Below are 21,333 nucleotides of genomic sequence, written 5' to 3'. Positions count from 1 at the left end.
AATCACAAACCATCTTAAAAATTGTGGGCGGAGTTTACCTGTCGGGAGTTAACTGGTTAACTTGTTCGGAAGTAAACACGAAACAGATGTGTGTGTCCTATGCGAGCACACACCCTTCTGTTACTTCTGACTTTCTATAATAATTATTGTTTTAAATAGGGCAGTTCTATCCTCAATTGGACGAAACGCGTTTGACAACTGTGGCTGGTTTCTCTGTGTGCGCCCTGGCTCAGCCTTCCCCCTCATGAATACGATCTTCTATAGAGTCATTAAATAAGCTTCGTTTCAGAGTATCGACACTGAGTTCTAAAAGCGAGCATGCGCCATCTTGTTTCCGCGCCACTGCAGCCACGCGCACGCGCGCTTTAGCGCACGATGCCATCTATCGTACCCGGGTGAAATGTCCCTTTCTCTTGCAAGCAGCTCATCAAGGTTGAAGGCCTTGGTAGACAAAAAATGTATTATCGCGCAACAATCACACATGGTTCTCTATCCCACAGTGAGCATTATGTTAGTCGTCTTTGATCCTCAACTGGGGATGGTACCGGTATGGCACGGAAACAACATGGCGCTCCTGCTCTCCCTTGTACCTCAGTGTCGATACTCTGAAGCGAAGCTTATTTAGAGACTATACGATCCTCCAGCTTGCCTGCGCGTGCGCCATTTTATGTCCTCTCTTCCTGCTTTCAGCAGAAAATAGTAAAGAGAGAAAGAGAGGGGCGCGCGCGGCATTTCCGTATACACACGTCGCATTTCTCCACACCCGCATTATTCATCTCTCAAGGTCGATTTTCCTGTTTCCTCCCATGTCACCTTTTGATCCGATATGACAGCCACTACGAGAGCCCGGAATAGGTCCCTTCGACGTAACCTGTACACAAATGCAAAAGCCTTAATACCTGAACAAAAATAACTAAATAACTAAAGGAAACAGGACTGCAATCTTCGCTCCAGCACACTCCTCCCAGTCGCCTCAACAACGTCGTTGGCTTTTATTTCCCCAATATTAAAAAAAAAGAAAATTCTGTCGTCCCGCGATTTTAAGCCGGGAGGTCACCAAGAATGCGGAAGGCGGTAAAACCATCAGTTACCGTTGGACGATGCGTATCAATCAGAATATTCTCTGGCGTCACACTGATCCCGTCGCAGAAGACCAGATTTCATATTTGTGTTGTTTTATTCTTATTCTACGATATCTTTGCAAGCACAGCGTCTTCTGGTTTGTCATTGCCTGCGAGAAAGAATATATTGACCAATTCGGGACTGCTGAAATATCATAAATGGAAGGTTGTCGTTTCGATCAATATTTTGCGTAACTTTGCGTGTTTCCTCATGCGATCTCACGTACCGTTATACCAATACTTCTGTAGTGCCTCCGCTGTTTCTTCACCAGTCATATCTCTTACTTGGATTCATTTTCCGCCTAGCGGGAACAGGCGAAACCTTTGAGCACCAGCTATTGCGGAAAGTCAACCAAAGTGTCTAAGCTGTATAATAAATGTTCTGCCTCTTTGTTGTAAAAATGTTTTGCAAAAATGCACTAAACTCGTTTGTTATGCTTCCTTGCAAGGAGTCAAAGGACGTAAGGTCTCCTTTGACCACGTATAAAAGGGACGGGGGTAGAATATATATTAAAATAAAAATTCAAGTTCAAATACGTTCGTATGATATGAGATCATTATTCGTTATCGTTCAATATTCGTATGCTTATGAGTAAGAGTGAATTAGATTCATATTTACGTGTATAAAAAAGGTAATGAGTTTAACGACGAGTATGCTTTGTATCCTGTCTCTACTAATATTGTCTGCAGATTTACCGTAACTTTCGTGGTACGACTCGCAGTACCACAATTGGTGGGGGGGGGGGTGAAATTTGGGCAAGATAAAGTTCTTTGGATAACAGGCTGCAGGCAGTTTTCGGCAGCGTCGTTCGTAGTGGTCTTGCATGCGAGAGTATAGCATCAGCCTCTCATATTTGCTTGTCATCATAGCATATAACGGAGGCTGCCGACCACGGCTGCGCGACGTCTATCCTTAGGCTTCCGGGAACGAGTCTGGACGAGCGCGCACTTCGGTACACTTTTTCGGATGATAATGATGATGATGATGATGAGTTCAATTTTTAGGAGTTGCCACGGAAAGCTCGCGCGCTGGTCTCAGCAGTAACTCCTCTATGCAGTGAAACTTTCATTATCATTCGAGATGCCAGGTGGCTTCCCTCGCAGTTCCACGTAGCCTGCGGCTCAACGTCGCCTTCACCCCTGTGTTCCGGGCTAGGCTGTGTTACAGTAGCACGATGCTGTGCTCAAGTTGCCGTACCCCAGCTATGATTCGCCACATCAACGAGGTCCGCGCCCGATACACGCGCGAACGACGGATGCTTAGACGCCAACTTGAGCTCGTGGACCACAGACCGTTCAGCTTGTCCAAAGCCCTAGGCCCACGAAGCACCCCTGCGCATCAGTGCCGGGCTCTTCGCTCCCTCTTTGATTCCTTCAAGCTACCGGCTTCTTCCAAGAACTCTCAACATTCGACCTGTCATCTCCCCCCCCCCCCCCCCCATTGTGCTCCCCTTTAATTCACCCTCTGATGGGGTAGGCTCTGTGATCACTGCGGGGAAGCATACCATGACATCAACATTATTCATTCATTTATTGTTACTGTTGTCGCGCGTTGGTGCCGAAAAATGCTGTATTTGAGAGCAAAATCGATTGAGTGTTTGATCATGAAAGAGAAGAAAAAAAAGTGAAAATTGGCTGCACATATATGGAGACCAGCTTGTCCAAAACCGCTGCGTCCTGACATCGCGTGTCGTCATACGAACGACGATATTCCCAAATGTCATATTATTCTTTTCTCGCTCTTTTTACGAAACACCGTATAGACTTCGTGTGCCCTGTGAGCGAACACTGCACGGCACAGAAAAAAAAAAAAAAAAAAAAACAAGACGTACTGCACTATGGCTTATCCACCGGTGCACTCCCTCGCATCTACGAGATCCGGACACGACATTTCTTGGCCTAACGGGAACAATGGCCGCCCTGCCAATCCACGAGGCATAGCTCACTTTCATTGTGTACACAACTGTCGGCTACGTGGACGCCCTCGAAGTAACGATTCCTCCTGGCCCGGTACTTACAAATTTCATCCCGTGTTATTAGCGCCACTTTCGACCCTGTTGGAGAAGACACGAAGTTCAACGCCGCCGGTTCAGTTGCGCATTGAACGGTATGATTACGTGTTGCGCCCGATTCTGTGTACACTATGGTGTCCTCTTTGTCTTAACCGCCCTCCATTCAAGACGTGCTGACAGCTCTTTGTCCGACAATGAGAACTCGCACGTTGCGTGTCAGGTGGTAGGAGTTAACCTCGTAACGATGTATCATTTCGATGAGGTCGCCACGATGAACATCGGAGCTCTCGGAACAATTGATGAGGCAATTGATGACGGACGAGGAAACAAACATAAATAGGCGACGTCATCGCGTCCAGCACAACAACAACAAAAACAATAAATAAATCGTGACTACGAAATGGGGTGTCCAGAACAGAATCCAAAAGGTCGCGACTTTTTCTCTCTTTACTGTACCGATTTCCTTCGCACAAACATTTACAGCATCCTGCGCAGTACTCGAAATGCCTTAGAAGAAAAATGATGAGCCAGGACGCCGTCTCCTATAATGTTCAAATAGATCTCTACTCGAGAAACGTCATCATGACGTTGGCAAACAGACTGAAACCGAAACAAATCGGAAGGGGAGGGCTGGGTTCCACGAATGGGCACTTGTTCGCTGCCTCCGTATTGAAAGAAAACTAAGGCTGAAGGTCGCGCCCTTTCAGGGACCATCGTACTCCCCTCAAGACCGTGGCTTTCGTGCGCGACCTTGCTCGCCTCTAACTTCCAGCGTAATGCAACTCTACCAAATTGGGGGCGCTGTCGAATACTATGACGTCATTTGTTTACAAAGAGAGAGAGGTCTATTGGGAGTAGATTTACACGTAAGGTGAGTCAGCCTCTTTGTGTGGCGACATGCTGCACGTGCCGCATGGTTGGACTGCGGATAACTTGGAGCACGTGGGGTTCTTTGGATTGATTGATTGATTGAAAGAAAGAAAGAAAGAAAAAAAAATGGGGAAGGGGTTCTTTGGACTTGCGCAGCGTCGCATTCCATCAACGACGCAAGTCGCGAAAAACGCCAATGAGGGCGAACGCGAGGGGTGCAACTTGTACCCTCTTGACTACCGGTCAGGCATTCAGCCTGGCATTGAGCGGCATGGCCGATTGATTGATTGATTGACTGGAAAAGGAAAAAACTGAGATGTTGTGGCCGAGTGTGTGTCGAGATGGTGTGTGTGTGTGATTGTGTTGTATGTCGGCATTTACTCGTTGATGGTGTTGCTGCAAGGCTCTGCTGATAACAGGGAGGTGGTGGGATCGAATCTTTGCACGGGCTGTGCTATCTCCCGTTTTCCCTCGTGTTTTCCAGCTGACTTTCCAGACGGCACAGTTCACCCTGAAGTCGGCCAAGGACGCACGGTAACCCCTCCGTCTGCTACACTTTCCTTCTGTCCCCTTTCCACTTGTCCATGTCTGTACGGCCTTTATGGCCACGGTTGATACGCGGTGCTAGCCCGAAATCAAAAAACAGAATTAAACAACGTACAGAGACATACTCTCTGAGAAAGGGAGCAAATTTGGGAGCAATTGCAGCTTTTAGTCCCCTAGATTGCACTCCTCCCTTGACCCTGAAATTTACTCCCCAGCACCGCCATAGCCCCCTCGCATAGATTCCATGTAGTTAGTCCCGAGAGAGACTAATGGTTTGTTTGTAGTAACGCATCTAGTCTTCGAGGAACAAGGAACGTTCCCATAAGGAACGACTTAGGTTCTTCATGCATTGGGACAATGACTAATCCTTCTTGTCGTCGTAATATTCCTCACCTGCATGCCTTTAAACGCCTAAGCGATATCGCGGCGAGAATCTCGTACATCCAGCAAGACGGCGCGAGCGACCACTTTTCGCGCCCAACAGCCGCAGGAGGGCACCATGTAGCGTATCGCCGCCGAATTAGCAATGCGCTAATGAGACAGGGAGGGGTGGTGGGCGTCTCGCCTGCCTCCGAGGGCCTTCGTTCGTGACTGGTCGTCGACCCTCCGTCCTTGACCGACCTCTTGGGGACGTCCGTCTGCCACAGGGCTGCCTGCCCCCAGGATTGATGAAGATAATCGATTGTAGCCGCATGGAAAAGGAGTGCTGCTAACCTAGTGCGGGTCGTGGCGAAACTGACCCCTTACATGCCAATTCATTCATGTTGATGAAGACAGTTATGAAGGTGTTCCGGGGTGCATACTGAAGTGTCTCCCGTTGGTGTAGGTCGGTAGGGCTGTTGTTCTTGCAAGCCAGGGACGAAAGGGGATAAATTGTTTCCGACATAACTTCCGTGCCATGCAACGTATGACCATCTTTCCAGGTACAGGGTGGAGCTTGGGGCCATAAAATTTACGAAAATCTCGTGAATTTACTACGCGGAAATCTACGAGGGGTGTTCAAGTCAAACCGGGACTTTTCATTTTTCGCAAAAGTAAAATGAACTTATAGGCGAGAAATTAGTTTTATTTTCCAACGTAATCTCCAGCTGCACTAATGCACTCGTTCACGAGGGCTTGGATGCCAGCAGCCTAGAAAATCCTTACCGGCGCGTAGCGGCCATGATCGGACTGCATTGTTGACCTCATCGTCGCAGCTGAAGTGGCGGCCCCCAAGGAACGCCTTCAGTGGCCCGAAGAGGTGGAAATCGCTGGGTCTGAGGTCTGGACTGTAAGGGGGATGTGGCAGCAACTCACAGCCAAGTTCCAGTAAGGTGCGTGTCGTGAGATGCACGGTATGCGGGCGTGCATTGTCCTGTAGGAGGAGGACTCCTTTGGTGGTGAGGCCCGGTCGCTTTTGCTTCAGCGCCTTATGCACATCCCTGAGAACCTGGCAGTAATATGCACTATTGATCGCACTATATGCACTATTGATATCGAGACATGTTATCCGTCGGTCCTTGAGGATCAGGCGCTCCACAAGTTAGATGCCCCCAGGAACTTGACTGACTGAACTTGAACTGACACTGGGCTCTGGGACGCGCCGGGCGGGGTCGTCCTGCACTGATGTACGGCCGTCTCGGAATCGTTTGCACCACTCAAACGCTTTGCTGCGGCTAAGTGTATCGTGGCCATACTGAGCCTGAAGTCTTCTGTGAATTTCAGATGACTTTACGATTTCAATCACGAGAAACTTCATGACAATTCGCTGTTTGATGTGCGCGGTCACCTCGTTGTCGGCCATTTTGTCCAGCACGTGCCTTCAGTTTCGCACAAACTTTGGACCACCACGTGGTGAATGCGGAGGCCTGTTGCGTGCGAAAATGACGAAAAAGAAGTAGCGCAAGCCATTTGTACAATCAGGACACAGAAAGTCCCGGTTTGACTTGAACGCCCCTCGTATGTAATTCAGCACAGCGTACGAAGTGTAAAGTATGTGTTCGATCGGTGCTTTATTATCTCGACTACATTCTACTTGTGAAAATGAAATAGGACGCCTTGGTGACCACCCTCTATCGCATGGATAAGTAGCGGGTTAGGTGCAGAGATGCGCACAGTTTCATTAAACCGGTTTACTATTCCATAAAGAAAAAGAGAGGAAATATCGTATTCTAGCACAAGTTGTTTTAGAATTGTTATAGAAATTTTAGCAACTTTTACATGTTTCCCACCGAGCGTCGTAGATCTTCGACTTTCGGACATCAATGCACAGCGATTCTTGAACCCAGGCTTCAAAATAAGAAAAGCATTCGCATGCTTTGGATTGCCGACGCTCGCATGGCGACCTTTTGTGCCCAGTAAGGAATCGGGCACCTCTTACGTCTCGGGAGTCCGCCAGTACTGTCCACACCAGTTTCCCGTGACTGACCTCTGACCATAAAGGGGTCAAAGAGTAAAACAGAAAGGTTAAGCAGGAGGCGACCTTCCTCGAGGAGAGCGCCAGCGGCAGCAAATGCGAAGGACGGAGCAAGCGAACCAGGATGATACTGGTTCAGGAACATATTTTTAGTGTCTCCAAATCAGCTATACTCTCGTATAACAAAAATATCCCCCTAAAAATCCCACTATAACAAAACTGCTTGGTTCATGTGACCAAATCCAGCCCACTAACGCTCTGCCCTAAAAGCGTTACTAAACCTTTTCGACATTGTAGGGCTTCAGTACTCACTGTGAGGCGCCTCATTGCATTTCGCAACATTACTTTGAGCAATGGCAGCAACGTTGCCCCTGGCGATGAAACTCCCTAATCATCAATTAAAATAAAGTTTGTTCTTTATCATTGTCATCATCCTCTATAATAGCAGTTGTTCTGTAACAGATACATTGAATACGACAGAAGACAAAAGGGAAAACATTTATGAGTCATGCAAAACCTCACAACACTATTTTGTAAAGCGAGCTCTGTTCTCGATAAGTTTAACTTGTGGCTATCACATAACAAACTTGTTGCTAACTTTCAAAAAACGTCGTATATGGTATTCCGACCGTCTCAAAAGAGCCTGGATTTCACTAATTTGCAGCTTTCCTTCGGAGGGAATATCCTTTCTCGTGTTTCTGTCACCCGGTTTCTGGGCGTCTTTTTGCAGGAAAACTTATCCTGGCACCATCATATTAACCATGTGCGGAGTAAAATCTCCAGTGGATTGTATGCTCTAAGCAAACTCAGGAACCTAGTCCCAACTAACATACTTTTAACCATATACTACGGCCTGATTCATTCCCATATCAACTACGGCCTTGAAGTCTACGGCCTCACGTATAACCCTAATCTGAGCCCACTGCTTTTTGCCCAGAAGCGTGCGCTACGAATTATCCTTTCTGTCGGCCGTCTGGAGTCGGTGTCGTTCGCTTTTTCTCTTTTATCTGTACTTAATATTTTCGATCTCCGTGATTATAAAGTTGCCCTTCTTATGCACAACTTTTTCTACAGGTCTTTTGACAGACAACAACTTAACTTTCAAAATTTCGTTCCACCATATTCCCTACGGAACGTGTCGCATTCACTTCAATGTTCGACCTTTCGCTCTAATTTCGGTCATTTCTCCCTCTCTTCTTTTGGAACTAGGTTGTGGAATGAACTCCCACATAACCTAAGGTCAACAACTAGTTTTCTCGCTTTCAAGCGCTCTTGCAAATTACACTTTCAACAGCGGCATTAATATCTTTATTTAGTTCAATGACATGTCCATTTCTTCATGTCCATTACTTCATTGTAGCAACGTACACCGTTTGTGCATATTATATGTATTGATGTGTATCATCTTGTATACTTTCCTTGTTATACCCCTGTCAGACGTACTAATTTAGTGTCACTTTCAGCGAGTACACTTGCAGTAAGTGTCATTCTTTCGGAGTCACACGGCATCTTTTAGTGACACTAAATGCAAAGTACACTTACGATGAAGTGAGTTCGCCAAACTCACTTCACTTTGCCTGCGACAATCAAGTACGTAGCCTCCACAGGAGGGATTGCGTAACAAAAAGCTTATTTTTGGAAAAGGAAAGAAACAACCCAATCGGAATTTATTTTTGGACAAATTTGTTAAGACAGCGCTGATTTGTATAAGAAAGACGTAAGGATTTTTGGCGTGATTTACCGGTACTCTCGTTCACAGACTGCCCAGTAGAGTTCGTAATCCACTTCGCGGCAGCCATATTTGTTGACATTGCACGGTGGTTAAGTGTTACCGGCGAAATACTCGCAGTGAAGCACTGAATAATGGAAGACTAAAAAGACAGGGCATCGTGGTCTGAGATAGAAACCTATGCTATCAGAACATGGGAGGACCAAGCAAAACGCGAAAGTGTATGCTGACATCGCGGGCCAGTTGCACGCGCAAGACATAGTAAACACCACCAAAGAGGTGAAGAAGAAGATTGAAAATTTGTCAAATAAATATACTTGTGTTGGTTCGCAACAATAATATTTATGACGTTCAATCGACTTCAACTGCGAAGAAAATCTTTATGAAATGTTTCTGGACGTAAGAAAAATGATTTTACCAAGAAAGCATGGCGCACTCCCCGATGTTAGGTGGGAGTTCAAGCTCGCCCATCGTCATCACCATGACTGCTTAGTGACACTTACTTATGCCGTGTAGCAGGAGCCTAGTGAAAGTGACATTACGGGACGGAGTGCACTTCAAATAAGTGACACTAAATTAGTACGTCTGACAGGGGTATAACATTATGTGCGGACTACTACCTTTGCATTACCTCTCCCTCATAAGATGTATTTGAATAATATGTTTTCTTGCGGGACCGTTTAACAGGGTTTCCCCCTCACGGTCCCTTATCTCAAGTGTGTTCCTGATTTTGTGTAGCACTAATAAACAAATAATAAACAAATAAAACCCATTACTTCGCGTTTTTTGCCCTTTTGTCCTTCAATTGTGTTTATGTCGTTATCTTTCGCAGCGCTTCATTACGTATTTGCTACCGCTCTTGTCGCGCTATGTCCTGGTAGTCCCCACACATTCCTTAGTGTCGCTGCGAAAGGAGGTATAACATGACAAGCGAACTGCACGGTTGCAAATATATGGTTACAACGACAAATGTTAGTTTCTATTGAGCTCAAATAGTTTGTGCGCGCACCGGAAAAGGACTACACGAAGCGCGACCGTCGCATGCTCTGAGCAGGGAACAGGTTCGCAGTGTTGCCAACATTCTAGACGAATGATCCGCCAAAGTAGCCAATCGATTCCGCCAGAATCCGTTAAATTTTGCGAAGAAGCCGCTAAAATCCGCTTAACGCTGAAAAGTGCATGAACACGTTGAGATCTATGTATATTTCACCTCTGTTTATGATGTTCGGGATCGTGTTTCGCATTCTCGTTCATTTCTTCTTCGTCGTACCGGGGAGGGCGTACTCGAAGCAGCTCTTCGCGTGCCATCTCAAGCCCGTGTCTTGACCATGTCCGGCTTCATTTTATTGCGCAACTTGTCCTTTATCAAGTTCAGCTAGCTGAAGGCGCGATGAAGATCATCCTTGAAGTGCCTATAAAGCACGTTCTTCAAGGTAGCTGAACATTTGGAGCGATACATCTTTTATTCCTTTGTCTGGAATTTTCGCACTGTCCGGGAAAGACTTGTAAAGTTCCCCGACATGATCGGCGGTCAGCACTGAACTGTGTTCAGCAATAAAAAACTCTGTCCCGCCTTCAGCCTCATGCGCTGGATCGACTTTCCCCGGGGCGATGCGAACTTTCTGTTGACCGGACGTGAAATGACTGCTTCGTACCCAGCACAGACTCACACCAGCACTACACCGAAGAACTAGAACCAGCAATATACCGTTTCGTCCAATCTGCCGTCGTTCTGAACGGTTCCTTAGCACAGGGTCCCGAAGCCATTCCTTGCAAAGCTTTTGTTTGTAACTCACTTTTGGCATTTCAACAAACTAGAAGAGTGCCATAGACGCTAGTGAAGAAGAGAAACGAAGCCACCTCGCATTGGGAACAGCAATCGGCAGACTTTGTGGGCTACCACAAGAGGGAGCAAGATGTCCATACAAACTTCAATTCGTGTTCTGGTGCAAAATCTCGGGTTATGTGTCATCATTTCCCCTAGTCAACAATGCTGTGCTGGGTGAGAGCAGCATTTAAGGCCTTAGTAGTTAGGGCCTTAATTTCACGCCCTAAGGACAGAGCAAAGTCGCTTCTGTCCGGCGCGACATTACGGCCCTAACATATAAGACATTAAATGTTGTCATCTGACCGAGGTATTGGTGGTGTGTTCTCCAAAACAGATCAAAAAGGTTATACCACAAAGGAAAGAGAGCGAATCGAAAGTGAGCTTTTTGCGCGCAAACAGCCGTCAGATACCAAATTTCAGGTGACTGGTTTCGGTTCGGAAGTTAGCATACTGTAGGGAATAAATTGATTTTTCGGGCTTTTTAGCCAAAATGCGGCGAAAGTCTGAATCCGCTAGAATCCCCTAAATTCATCCAGGACCCCGTCAGAAATTCCGCTAGCCGCTAAAGACATTTTTTCCCCGCTAGATGCAAGTCGAATCCGCCAGATCTGGCGGGAAATCCGCTAAATTGGCAACACTGCAGGTTCGGTTCGGCAAGACCCCCGATGTTAGCCGAAGCGTCACGTGTTTGTGTTACGTGAAACACGTGAAACGCTGCCGCCACCTGTCGACTAGTAGCACGATTATGAAACTCGTGCACTTTTGTGTAGAGGGCGGGATGGGCGTAAAAGGTGCTTTACGTTATGCCTGCAGGGCAGCCTGCGGAGATGCCAGTGGAATAGTGGAGGCTGTGTGGTGGAGGGAGTTGTATTGTGGAGTGGGGAGTCAGTTGGTGGAGGCTGTGGTACGTCGTTCTTTCGCGGAGCTGCTGCGTCGCATGGTGGCACGTTGCTCAGGCGAAATCGCGCGTCCTGGCTAGGGTAGGGAACTGCACAGACATCTGCCTGAGAGCGTCTGCGGAAGAGGGAACCTGGTCCACCATCACGCGCTTGGTGGGTGTCACTACTATAGCGCCACTGCTCTTGCTAGAGCTGGGCGTACATGTTGGCCCAGGTTAAGGTACGGTAAACAATCCCAGAAGTGCAAACAATTACTCAAGGACCACTTCGCTTCTGTTGCTTTGTCTGTCTGGCGAAGAGCACTTGCAAACCGAAATTAGTAGATGATGCAGCACTGGCGTAGCAGTGGGGGGTTCGATCCCCACCCCGAAATCGTACCTTTGGTAGTGCATTTGGGAGAAAGAAACGAGGGTGAAATCCTCCTCCCCCATATAAAGCCCCCCGAAATAGTTTCTGGCATCGCCACTATGACGCAGTATCAAAAAGCGGTGGGGTGTCATTTTAAACGACTGGCTTTCGAATAAGGTACATTGGGATGTGTTCTAATGACACGCTTCCCAATGTGGATGTCAGTATTGGCGGAGGGTTTTCTTACCGGTTGGTGTAGGAAGTCGTGCAGCGTGTACTTGACGGCTCCTTTGCGCATTTTACACAGGGTTACGAATTCCACATCGTGGGCTTCCTTGTCCTTCAAAGCGCTGTAAGATATACAATACATCTCGATGACGGTTACAAACTTTTTTTTTAGTAAGTACTACTGCAAGTATTAGTTGATGCACTCAAATTCTCGCTCTGATTGCGCGGTATAGCGTACACACATGCTTTCGATATAAAGCAGTTAGGAAACACCATTGTGGTGTAAGACCCCGCTCAAATAGACAACCTTAGAAAATTCCCAGAGGTTTTTGCGGCGCTTTGAGCTATGGAAGCTTGCCTATTAGAAAACAGGATACGGTCTCTGAACTGTTTCGGTCTCCTTTCTCGACCTGTAGTCCACGAGGTGTCAGCGTCAGCGAAAACGAACCGCGAAGGACTGTTCTCCCTTCTTCATGACAAGGTGCGCAAGGAGCTCTGTGATTTCCGGAAATCGTCTATCGACAGTGTACGGAATCACCACGGAACGGTGCTGATAACACCAGTTTATATGAACAGAGTTGTCTGTCAGCCACTCTGTCTAACTCAATGTGCTGTATTTGAGGACTGGCGAAAGACGAGAATCCAATGCCAATTTGCTTGCTCTGACTTTATATCCAGAAGATGAAGTAACACGTAGCACACTTACGGAAGCACTGTCCTCTGCAGGGACGCCTGGTAATCCTCGTACTGGCTCCACAGCAGCTTGGAGAAGGTGCTTCCTGCAACCACAGATAACAAGGACAACGTCATTACGCGGTGCCAAAACGTCACTCAAGGCGTGCTTTCTGGCGCAAAAGAACACATTAATCAATCATCCCAATCGCCCATTAGGTAACTGTATGAGCTGTCTACAAGAAACACAAGCACGTCTACTTGAAGAACTCCACGGCAGCTGACTGCTTGCCATTTCTTTATGCTGTCAGCGCTATGTCTGCAGCTTTTGAGATGATGCAAACAAGGAATTCGCATGCGTGCCTGGCTGGTGTATGAGTGTAGTAAAGATCTCCATGAAACTGTCCATTAAATATATGATGAACAGTAAGGACATCAGACCGGTGTATGAGATCGCGGGGCTCTGAACCATGATGTTCTGGAGGTATCGTCTCCCGTATTTTGCTGACAAGTAATGGGTACAACTGAAATGAGCTCAGGGCATTTCACTTATCCGCCGAGCTGACAGCCCAGCGATCTCTGAGCTTACTTAAAAGTACTCGATGACTGCATGACCAGCCGTTTATCGGCAAGTTATGTTTCACTCTGTGATTTCCTCCCTTAAGATTCTTGTGGAACAAACATCGTTTTTTTAAATCAGGTAGCGCCACCTCGTCACACCGAGCGTGCTGATGGACTAGCGAGCCCACTGTAAAATTGGCCTGACCTCTCCATATGTTTGTTTTTAAACAACTAAACATCAGCTCAGTGTTCAACTATGGCATAGAGCCATGTCGAAATGAATGGCAACGGATACTATCCTATGCGCTAAAAGTGTGCGAAACAACATATATACCAAGTAATACCATGAGAATATGCTTAGTCGATTACTGAAGTTGCAACCCTGAGTTACGGCCGAAAGGAAAACACAGAAGGTTCCTTCGTACCAGAGCCGACGTCCTATACGTTCCGGCTGTGATGCACCAGCTTGTCGCGCCCTTCTGTTCCCCTAGAAGTCGGCCCAGGACGCACATTTCCCCAGGGCGTGAGTCGTGACGTTGCCCACATACGTGAGGCCGACAACGGCAAGCCCTCTCACCATCACCACCACCACCACCGCGCCCTTCTGTCTGTAATTTTCATTTGAGAAACTTTCATAGCCACAGCCTTGAAGGAGCCATAGAAGAAGAGGAAAATCCAGGCTGTCATCTCATATAGTTGGGGCTGTCCTTGAAAGACACCGTATATCTTGAATGTTTATCATTCATAGTGCTCCAATCTTGCATTTCACTCGTTGTGCACTATCATACCATTCAAGCAGCGGTAGAACAGATTAATATATTAGTATGGCTCCTCAGTCAAAAAATACAAAAAAGGTTCATATATATATATCTCTCGTCCATAGACATTTGAGTGTGTCCTGAATGTCAGAAAATGTCTTGTCATGTTTTATGTCCTGAAGTGGGTGAAGCATTGCGCTTTGTCCAATCCCCCAGTCTTCAATACGAGAAAAGAAAATAAACAAGTAAAGTAAATAAGTAAAAATAACAGTGAGGCAGAGTTTTAAAACCGGCCTCAGTTCTTGACTTTGATATCGAGAATAGATGTAATCCGGTCAGCGAGTGGTGTAAACGTCCTCACCTTGTGGTAACTCGTCTAATAAATCGACAGTGCAAAATATTTTGAAAGTGTGGTCGCACATTGCGTACTCGTCCACCTCATCGACTTCAACAAAGGAAAATGTGTTGCACTTACATAAGCATATTTACGGTTCTAAGTGCGCCATGTTTCATGCGGATCGTGGCTTAACTTCAGCTTGGCTTCACTGCCATACTCCTGATTCTTTCTGAGCCTCAGATGCGTCCGGCTACAACCGCTGTTTTTTCTGATATGCTCCCGCAGGAATATAACGGGAGTGTTCTTGCCGCGAGACGTTTCTAGGGCGAGCAGTCCCGCGTTTTATGTTCTTATATAGGCCTAACGTGGCGGATGTTTGCACGCTACAAGAAAGGGATTTGCCGAGATCCTCTCTGACAGTTGGTTGCGGCTCGCGGAATGCGCGTTGAATATTATTCGTACAGACAGGTCTATTATGGTTTTAGGCGACTTTGCTTTTCTTTTTGCTTCTGCTCTCGTCGTCGCATCTTATTTTTTCGCGAAGAGGGGCGTGTAGATTCGTGTCACCGTGATTGGTTCCGGCAGATTAAAATTTCCTTCCTTTTGAAAAGCAGATTAGAAGAAGCAAGTTGCGGAAGGAAGGTTGTCTTCGACGGCATTTTCGTGCAAGAAGTGGTTCGCGTTGGGCTTTGCTAGGGAAGGGTAACTGTCAGTGTCAATGCATGCACGATGTCTTCGGGACAGGCGCAGGAGTACGTTGTAGCGAAATGTATATTTCGCATAGTGCTACTTGTTCCGTGTGCGTTTTGTTGCGCAGACTACAATGGGAAGCACGAGATTTTTCACGCGCACTGCTTCGAGTGATGGGAAGGGTTACAGACGATGGAATGCAGAGTGCAGTATTGTTGCCCTCGGTGAAGGGTCCAGGACGAAAGATGGTAGGTCATCAGGACAGGCACTTTACGTGAAATGTACAGTACATTGCGCTTGCTTTGGGATACAGATTTGGTAGGTCCATAAGGCATAAAGGGCATTATTATGGAGTACTACCAATTTTGAGATGGGTGGACATGATTATGCATCGATAATTCATTCTATCATTCTATGCAAACATTCTGTTATCAATGCACAGCGTGTTTACTTTTAGTTTTGTTTTTATCCTGGACATAATTTTTATTTTTAAAAATGCTACGAAAGCGGCATAGATGTTGTTTTTGTAGTTGAGTTATACCGTCGGGCTGACATCATCTCGAAGAAAGTATATAACTTCTAGAAGAATAATTACCGAAAATATATTAATTCACTCTTTAATTAAGAGATTTCTGGCAGAAGCGAGATAGCAGAATGAAAGACTGTCTCTGCTGAAAGCCATTCCACGTTTTAAAAACTTCATGAAACACAAACGCGCGCGTTAAAATATCCATCCCCGAATTTTGATATGCAAATGAGCCAAAACCGAAACCACGGCGACCGGGAACGCAGGCAGTACAGCACTCATTTCATGACAGAGGGTCACGTGATTTGCAGTAGGTGCCGATCCGCGGGCGAGACAAACAGTTTTCCGGACCCCACCGAACACTCCATTCTACAAAACAAAGATAGTGAATCTGAAGCCCTGTTTTGAGTAGGCTTTGTTGTTGGCGACAGAGTTCGTCTCGCTTGTGATACCATGGCGGGAAAAAAGTGACATTGATTCTTGTGATCGTGGAAGTCGTACATTTAAAAACAAGGTACTCGCGTAACATTACGAAAATCTCAACAGACCTCAACTGTAGGGTTACGGAAAGGAATGCCATAAGCCTTCGTTCCAAACGAAAAATAAACAGCGACCGCAAAACAACAACGAGTAGGGAGAAGGGAAGATTAATGATCTGAAGACCATTTTTTACAACGCACAATCTCACGTAAGCGGCTTAAGTAGCGTCTTAAATTGCTCGTTTCACCATCATGGACTACCACAACGGTATAAAATACGCCGAACAATGATGACCCATTAAACACCGTTCAACTTAATGGACCATTACGAGTCCATCTGCGGACGCGCTGCCTATACAAAAGCGCTTATTATGACCCCAACTAGAAACTGTCCGATTCATCCCATCCACCGAACTAAAAGACCACAACTTACACCACATAGTTACGATGACGACACACAACGACGAGCAAATTAATGAACACAATGCCCTACACAGAAAATGACATACATTTAACGCCAATAACCCCACTATTTTCCTCTACTACTGAGCGCACTGAGCCTCATACCCCGTATCCCCGCCCAGTCGTGCATCAACGTAGTCAAGCAGATGCCATTAGCTACGTTTTTCCTGGACGGACACGCGAAACAATGTCATCGTCGTTATGTAACACCGTGTGTCTCGCTGGCACACACACTGACAGCAGCGCCTCCTCGCGTGTCGCGCTGACATTTGCTTTCTCACGCGCTGGCATGGAAAGCAGTCACGAAAGCGTGACGTTTCTAAGCATAGCTTACGGTATCAAAGGAGTGATAATTAAGGTGCGTTTCGACGTGCAAGGGTTCGGTTTCCTCTTGCGTAATGGGCCCTACTAACTATTTGCGTTTCGATTTATCCGCGCTGCCTCGCGGAGAGATTCTCAGCGTTCGTGCTTCCGTTGATTTGCGATGTAAGGGTAAGCGGGGGTGTGGCAACGTGACATAGTTTCAATTCGAATGGGGATCGGGGAAGTAGCAAGAAGTAAGATGCGAGGAATGTTACGAATGTTAGGCGGCTGCGTGAAAACAGGTGAATATGTAACATCCTTCGAGACAGTGATCGAATGTTGTATTCACTAATAAAAGCGGGTACTCTCTGGGAGAGAAATCACTTTTAGTTTTTCCTGGTCATTTCAGTCTAAGTGCAAGCTAAGTCCCTGTGCCCACGAAATTAATCAAAGCGCCGTCTAAGTCAATACAGGTATATCACCTGATTAGACCTATATAGGTGCCATCTGAATCGTACCCTGCGCTAACTATAGCTTAATGCAAGTGTCGTCTGAACTAATCCAAGCGTCTATCTGAACTAATCTAACGGTCATTCGAATTAATCTTAGTGTCGTCTGATCTACTCCAAGTGTCATCTAATAAAACAGCAAACTCCTAGCTGAAGAATAGCAAAAGTGTGGCACATGTTAAAAGAACAGTTATGAGTGGTGTTGTCAAGGGATGAATGAATGAACCTGGAGATGACATTCCTTGAGATTGGGGCAAGACAATGACGAAGCAGAGAGAAGCAGCAGGACAAGTCCCATCCGGCCATCTTCCTGAGGAGAAGAAAAAGAAGTCCGATATGTCACATAGTCAATGAGCCTTATCCTGTTGCTTCTTGTTCGTTGTTGTCTTTCCTCAATCTCAAGGAATGTCATTTCGAGATCATCAGCAGCTCGCTTGCGTCCTACTTTGATGCTCAACGGAATGAATGAATGTTCCGTTAGAACAATTGTATTTCGATTCCGATAGCTGCGGCCTTTCCAGGAAGGGTGATGACCCAACATTAGCACTCAGATTTCTGTGACAGTCATTGACAGTCCAATAGACACCTCCCTGTTTGTAAACAAATGACGTCAACGTCATAGTGTTCGACAGCACCACCAATTTGGTACAGTTGGACTACGGTTGAAGCTAGGGGCGTACAAGGGGCAGAAAACCACGGTCTTGAGGCGATTACAATGTTCCCTGAAAGAGACGCGACCTTCGGTTTTACTTTTCTTTCATTAGGAGACAGTGAACAAGTGCCCATTCGTGGCACCCCCTTCCGAGTTGTTTTGGTTTCAGTCTGTCTAGCAACGTCATGATGACGTTTCTCGGGTAGAGGTCTATTGACGCCGTCGAATACCTCCCTTGGCCTCGCTTTCCCAAGACGGTCGATAGTGCATCAGATCCCTCATTTCTACCCATATACGTCCAAAAAACTGCGCAAAGTATTTAAAATAAGGCACTAAATACTCCACGTATAAAGTAAAATGGAGTACAAAATACTCAAAACTGAAAGTAATTTGAATGGAGTACTAAATACTCTAAGAAATATTTAAGACAGTCCTTAGAGCACCTTAGTAATAGCAGTAAGCGTATGCTGAACGTGGCTGTACAAATAAAGGAATAAACTCCTTCCGTCATCTTTCTTTGTCATCATTATTTGCAAGGTTATGATGTCAAGTAATGTTGTATATGTTGACTGATTAGTTGAGTGACTAGTAATGTTTGGTGAACTTTGTTGAACTCAAGTAAACTTTGGTGATGTGTTCTGACCCAAAACTTCGTAATCCCTCAGTATGTCAGCTCGGGTCTTTCAACTTCTGATGCGTGTTTGTTGCTTTGGTGACCGAGGAAATAAATGCAGGAATTCTCTTGTACCGAATCCCCCGTGGATTCACCTGGCAATATCAATAGGAACTGTTTTCTAACGAAGGGGCCGGGCTATTGACAAGCCAAGGTCAAGCGTGAGACCAGCCTATATTGTACGGGAGGATAAATGACAGATGCGCGAATTTCCCAATAAATAACGAAAGAAGGGGGTGAAGTTCCAGTGAGCTGAAAATCTGGAAACGGCTTGACGAATCATTTTTGTTAGAGGTGGGCGTGTGAGCGCCAAACTGTTCAATCAGCCTCATCGTCATTGTTATAAGCAAGCAGTGGCGCCGCTATAGGAAAGTATTTTGAGTACTGAGTAGCAAATACCGAAAAATGTATTTTAAATACTTTAAAAATACTTGTCGCAAGAAGTATTGAATAGAGTACCAAAATACCAGAACAAGTATTTAAAATACTGTATTTTGAGTACGCACTCAAGATATATCTTGAGTACGTACTTGAGTACGTACTACTACTTGAGACGTATACGTACGCGTACGTATACGTTTTTTTTTGTTTTTTGTTTTTTTCATTGTCATCCCACTACTATATTAACGCACATGCATTAAGGTATGGTACGGCAATAGATGAGTTCAGAAAATCCCAGAGTGTTTGCGTCGCTTTGAACTGTGGGAGCTTACTAATACGAAAGAAACGGGTGGTCTCCAAACTGTTCCGATTTCTCCCCTACCGGTTCATTGTCCACGACGTGTCAAGGTCAGCGAAAGCGAAATGTGAAGGATTATTCTTCGTTCCCCCGCTCAGCAAGCGCCCAGGATGCAATGCGTGCGCAAAGAACACTGGAATTTTCTGAACTCGTCTATTGTTGCAGTGAATCACCTCATTCCATCATCATTCATGTAGTATAGTTGTAGTTGTTGTACAAGTCTGTTTCTAGGCATGTTGCAATGAACAAAAACTGCCAGTCTCATTAACATTCTAACATGTTTAACGTTCTAACATTCTTATTAACATTCTACGGATGACTCCTCCGATATAGCGAAGAGTGTTCATCGCGGCAACATCAATAACGCTCTCGCGTTTGGCACAAAACCCCCTATCGCCTCGCGTGACATCTTCTTCCAGTAAAACGCCCTCCTGAACTTGGTGCGCGAGAAAATATGATCTCTCTGGCAAACGTCTATGTATGGCCAAGAAACGATCAGCACACTCAGCTGTTGACCTCTAAGTGTTCGTGAGACCAGAGAGTGGCTTCATTGCACACAAACACAAGCTACAACGATAAGCTCTCGGCGCCATTCAATCAAACCGGTAGGAACCGATACATTGGCTCGATAAGTCGAACGCTGAGTGCGAGAACGTGATCTGGATCAAGAATCCACATCCGGCGGTGACTTACTTCGATTGCACACTCTGATGCCGTGTGGATTAGGACCGTCGCACCGAGTATATATAGTGTTGTGGCTGTGTAAACCGAGGAATGGAATCCTGCTGTGAGAATACATAAGCGTTGTCCCGAGAATGACGAAGCACTACACGCAGGTCCTGGCTGCGTAGAAGATGTTGATATGAAGAGGTATCCGATTATTCAGTGGCGGCCAGGTTTATTTTCATCCCAGAAAAAAGGACTATAAATGATTATCCTTGAAGGTCTCAACCGCGAGGATGGACATTGAACAACCAGAGTTCCAAAGGTTAGAAGACTGAGAAATTGTCTTCGGCATGTTTCATTGTATAGTCCGCATGTATTACTAACACTTTTTTTTCGAAGGAACACGCCAATGTCAATGTACGCGGATATTAAATGAACTATACTATTCGTGAGGAATACTAATCATACTTTGTTAAAAGGGACAACCGTCATGGCGTGTACACCTCTTTCATACACACCTCTGTTACTGTCATTCGGTCTGGGGAGGCACAACGGCGTCTAACATTGAACGACTGAAATTTCCGAAAAAAAAAAAAAGGAAAAGGAAGCCCCTACGTTGTATGGCAACTGTTCCGTATACTGAGCACACTGAAAAACTCTTTAAAAAATTTCATGTTGTGCGTGGAAGTAACCGCTACGAACTCCTCCTAGTAAAAAAATTACGATTTGCGAATGATCCACTCTTCACCAACATTCGTAAACTAAGTAACGTAAGAAATGCCAGCACACCATACCATACGCGACACGAAAACAATCTGGAGTATGCCAACACTCGGAACAGAATACGAAAGAAATATGTTAGCTTATAAGTTCCCACGCATTTCAAAAATACATATTTCTTTCCATGTTCAGCATTCTACAAAATGTCCAAAAAACTTTAAAATAATATTTTGCTCACACCTTTGACTTGACGATGTAATCAAGTATGACCGATATTAGGTTTTACTGATATGTTGAACGGCATTTGTCTCGTTATGGCATATGTCTTGTTAGGTCCATGAACTTGTGCTTCCACCTTGGTCTCTGAGGTACGGGTGTGATCAAGCTGCATATCTCAGCTTTTCACCTGTACTACATTTTTCTACTGAAATAATACATTTAAGAAAAGTGTTTTCTGTGGAATAGCCACAGCCCATTGAAACTGCGCCTTTTGTTGATTACACCATTTAGAAGCGTGTTCTACAAAACACCTTCCTGTATGTATGATATCAAGCTTACACCACAAAGGTGTTTACCATATAGGATAATACATTTACGCCGGAAAGGTTCA

At 45.7% G+C, this 21,333-nt stretch overlaps 1 protein-coding gene across 2 annotated transcripts in view; it reads right to left on the bottom strand.

Moving 5' to 3' along the window:
- The window catches only part of LOC135388087 (uncharacterized), a 333,326-nt gene that overhangs the window by 191,583 nt on the left and 120,410 nt on the right, over positions 1-21,333 (bottom strand). For both annotated transcript variants that reach the window (XM_064617399.1, XM_064617400.1), the window contains 2 exons: positions 12,683-12,755; positions 11,996-12,098 (listed from right to left, as the gene is read on the bottom strand). In XM_064617399.1, the coding sequence (XP_064473469.1) occupies positions 11,996-12,098; positions 12,683-12,755 (176 nt within the window). The remainder of the gene's footprint in view (positions 1-11,995; positions 12,099-12,682; positions 12,756-21,333) is intronic.

This window comes from Ornithodoros turicata, chromosome 3 (assembly GCF_037126465.1).
Source record: "Ornithodoros turicata isolate Travis chromosome 3, ASM3712646v1, whole genome shotgun sequence".
NCBI lineage: Eukaryota > Metazoa > Arthropoda > Arachnida > Ixodida > Argasidae > Ornithodoros > Ornithodoros turicata.
The sequence above is the reverse complement of the archived record's forward strand: the minus strand, read 5'-3'. Positions and strand labels throughout refer to the sequence as shown.